The 2,318-nt window shown below is 40.6% G+C and overlaps 1 protein-coding gene across 1 annotated transcript; it reads left to right on the plus strand.

Moving 5' to 3' along the window:
• Positions 1-2,029, plus strand: LOC106761763 (isoflavone 2'-hydroxylase-like). Its single transcript, XM_014645333.2, has 2 exons — positions 1-973; positions 1,251-2,029. Exons 1-2 carry the CDS (start codon positions 41-43, stop codon positions 1,857-1,859), a joined length of 1,542 nt encoding a protein of 513 aa, XP_014500819.2. The 5' UTR covers positions 1-40; the 3' UTR covers positions 1,860-2,029.
• Positions 2,030-2,318: the final 289 nt, after the last annotated feature.

Genomic DNA, 2,318 nt, shown 5'->3' on the forward strand with positions numbered 1-2,318 from the left:
GCATCTTAGTTCCTAAACTCAACCTTCTTCACAAGCTTTAATGACTATCTGTAATCTCCACTCACTGAAACAACAATCCATGGAAACACTTCCCCTGTTACCATACTTTCTCTTCTTCCTCCTTTCTCTTATTATCACTTTCAACCTTTTCTTCCAAAGATCAAACCACAAAAACCTTCCACCAGGTCCACCACCTCTTCCAATAATCGGCAACCTTAACCTCCTCGAACGCCCCCTCCACCGTTTCCTCCAACGCATGTCCCAAACACACGGCCACGTCTTCTCCCTCTGGTTCGGTTCCCGTCTCGCCGTCATCGTTTCATCGCCCTCCGCCTTCCAAGAATGTTTCACCAAAAACGACGTCGCATTGGCCAACCGACCTCGCTCCCTCTCCGGAAAGCACATCTTCTACAACCACACCACCGTGGGGTCCTGCTCCTACGGCGACCACTGGCGCAACCTCCGCCGCATCATCGCACTCGACGTTCTCTCAACTCAACGCATTCACTCCTTTGCGGGAATCCGCAAAGATGAAACGGAGAGGCTGCTGCGTACCCTGGCAAAGGCCTCACGCATGGAGTATGCGCAGGTGGAGCTAGGCTCCATGTTCCATGACATGACGTATAACAACGTGATGAGGATGATATCGGGGAAAAGGTACTACGGGAATGAGATTCAGGTGAAGGATTTGGAAGAGGCGAAGGAGTTCAGAGAGACGGTGGAGGAAATGCTGAAACTGGCGGGAGTTTCCCACAAGGCTGATTATTTGCCCTTCCTTCGGTGGTTCGATTTTCAGAACCTGGAGAAGAAGCTGAAGAGTATTAACAAGAGATTCGATACGTTCTTGGATGCACTCCTTCACGAGCAACGCAACAAGAAGGAGAGAGAGAACACTATGATGGATCATCTTCTGTATCTGCAAGAGTCTCAGCCGGAGTACTATACTGATCAAATCATCAAAGGTCTTGTTTTGGTAAATGATTCTCAGTACTACAATAATAAATTTGAATTTTTTTTTCTGATTTCAAAGATAACCATGATAGTTTATACAATTGATTTCGTAATGAATAATGTTTATAGTTCAAGAGATGAATATATTATATGGGTTTCATTAGAATACCCGTATAATACAATCAAATACATGAATGCGAGAAGTATATCTGAAGTATATCTAGCCTAAGTGACATGTATGCTTCAGCTAGTATTGTGAAATTAATACATGTTTATACTTTGGTTAACTTGCTTTGTAGGCTATGCTCTTCGCTGGGACAGATTCATCAGCCGTGACTTTGGAGTGGTCACTGTCAAATTTATTGAACCAGCCAGAGGTGTTGAAGAAAGCAAGAGATGAATTGGATAGTAAAGTAGGGAAAGAGCGTTTGGTAAATGAATCAGACCTTCCAAATCTGCCTTACCTTAGAAAGATAATCCTAGAGACACTTAGGTTATACCCTCATGCTCCACTGGCAATACCACATGTTTCCTCGGAAGACATAACCATTGAAGAGTTCAACGTTCCACGAAACACCATAATAATTGCTAATATTTGGGCCATGCAAAGAGACCCTGTATTGTGGGATGAAGCCACATGTTTCAAACCGGAGAGGTTTGATGAAGAGGGATTGGAGAAGAAGTTGGTGTCATTTGGAATGGGAAGAAGGGCTTGTCCAGGAGAAACTTTGGCTATGCAGAATGTTGGGTTGACTTTGGGATTATTAATTCAATGCTTTGACTGGAAGCGAGTAAATGAGGATCAAATTGATATGAGAGAGGCAGATCGGTTCACTTCATCCAGGTTAACTCCATTGAAGGCCATGTGTAAAACCCGCTCACTCATTCACAACCTTAATTTCAAATAACTCATCTTTACTTACCTGCCTTATTTTGGATCATTGATTCAGTGTAACATTTTATTTTGGGCATTTAGTTAGTGGAATAGTATCCACAAGTTTACATTTCTGATGTTCAACTCATTATGTATAACTACCCAAGTTAGAAAAGCTCAAGATTTTTTTTATCAGTAGTATGACATATAAATGTTGTAGCTATAAGAAATACCTAAACCCTTATATATATATATACATTATAAATTTAAAATGTAATACATAATTTATCACCAAATCCACAAAATAAGTTAGAATCCTTTGATATATAACATCTTCTAGTCAAATAATGGCCACATGACGCCTTGTTTCATGTTCTCTTTTTACCAGACTTTAAATGCAACAATGATATATATACTGATTTAGTTAAACAAAGAAGAAGGTAATTTAAAGAGCACTATGTAAGTATTTTAGAATCACGATCCACCCTAATTG

Source organism: Vigna radiata, chromosome 5, assembly GCF_000741045.1.
Source record: "Vigna radiata var. radiata cultivar VC1973A chromosome 5, Vradiata_ver6, whole genome shotgun sequence".
Lineage (NCBI taxonomy): Eukaryota > Viridiplantae > Streptophyta > Magnoliopsida > Fabales > Fabaceae > Vigna > Vigna radiata.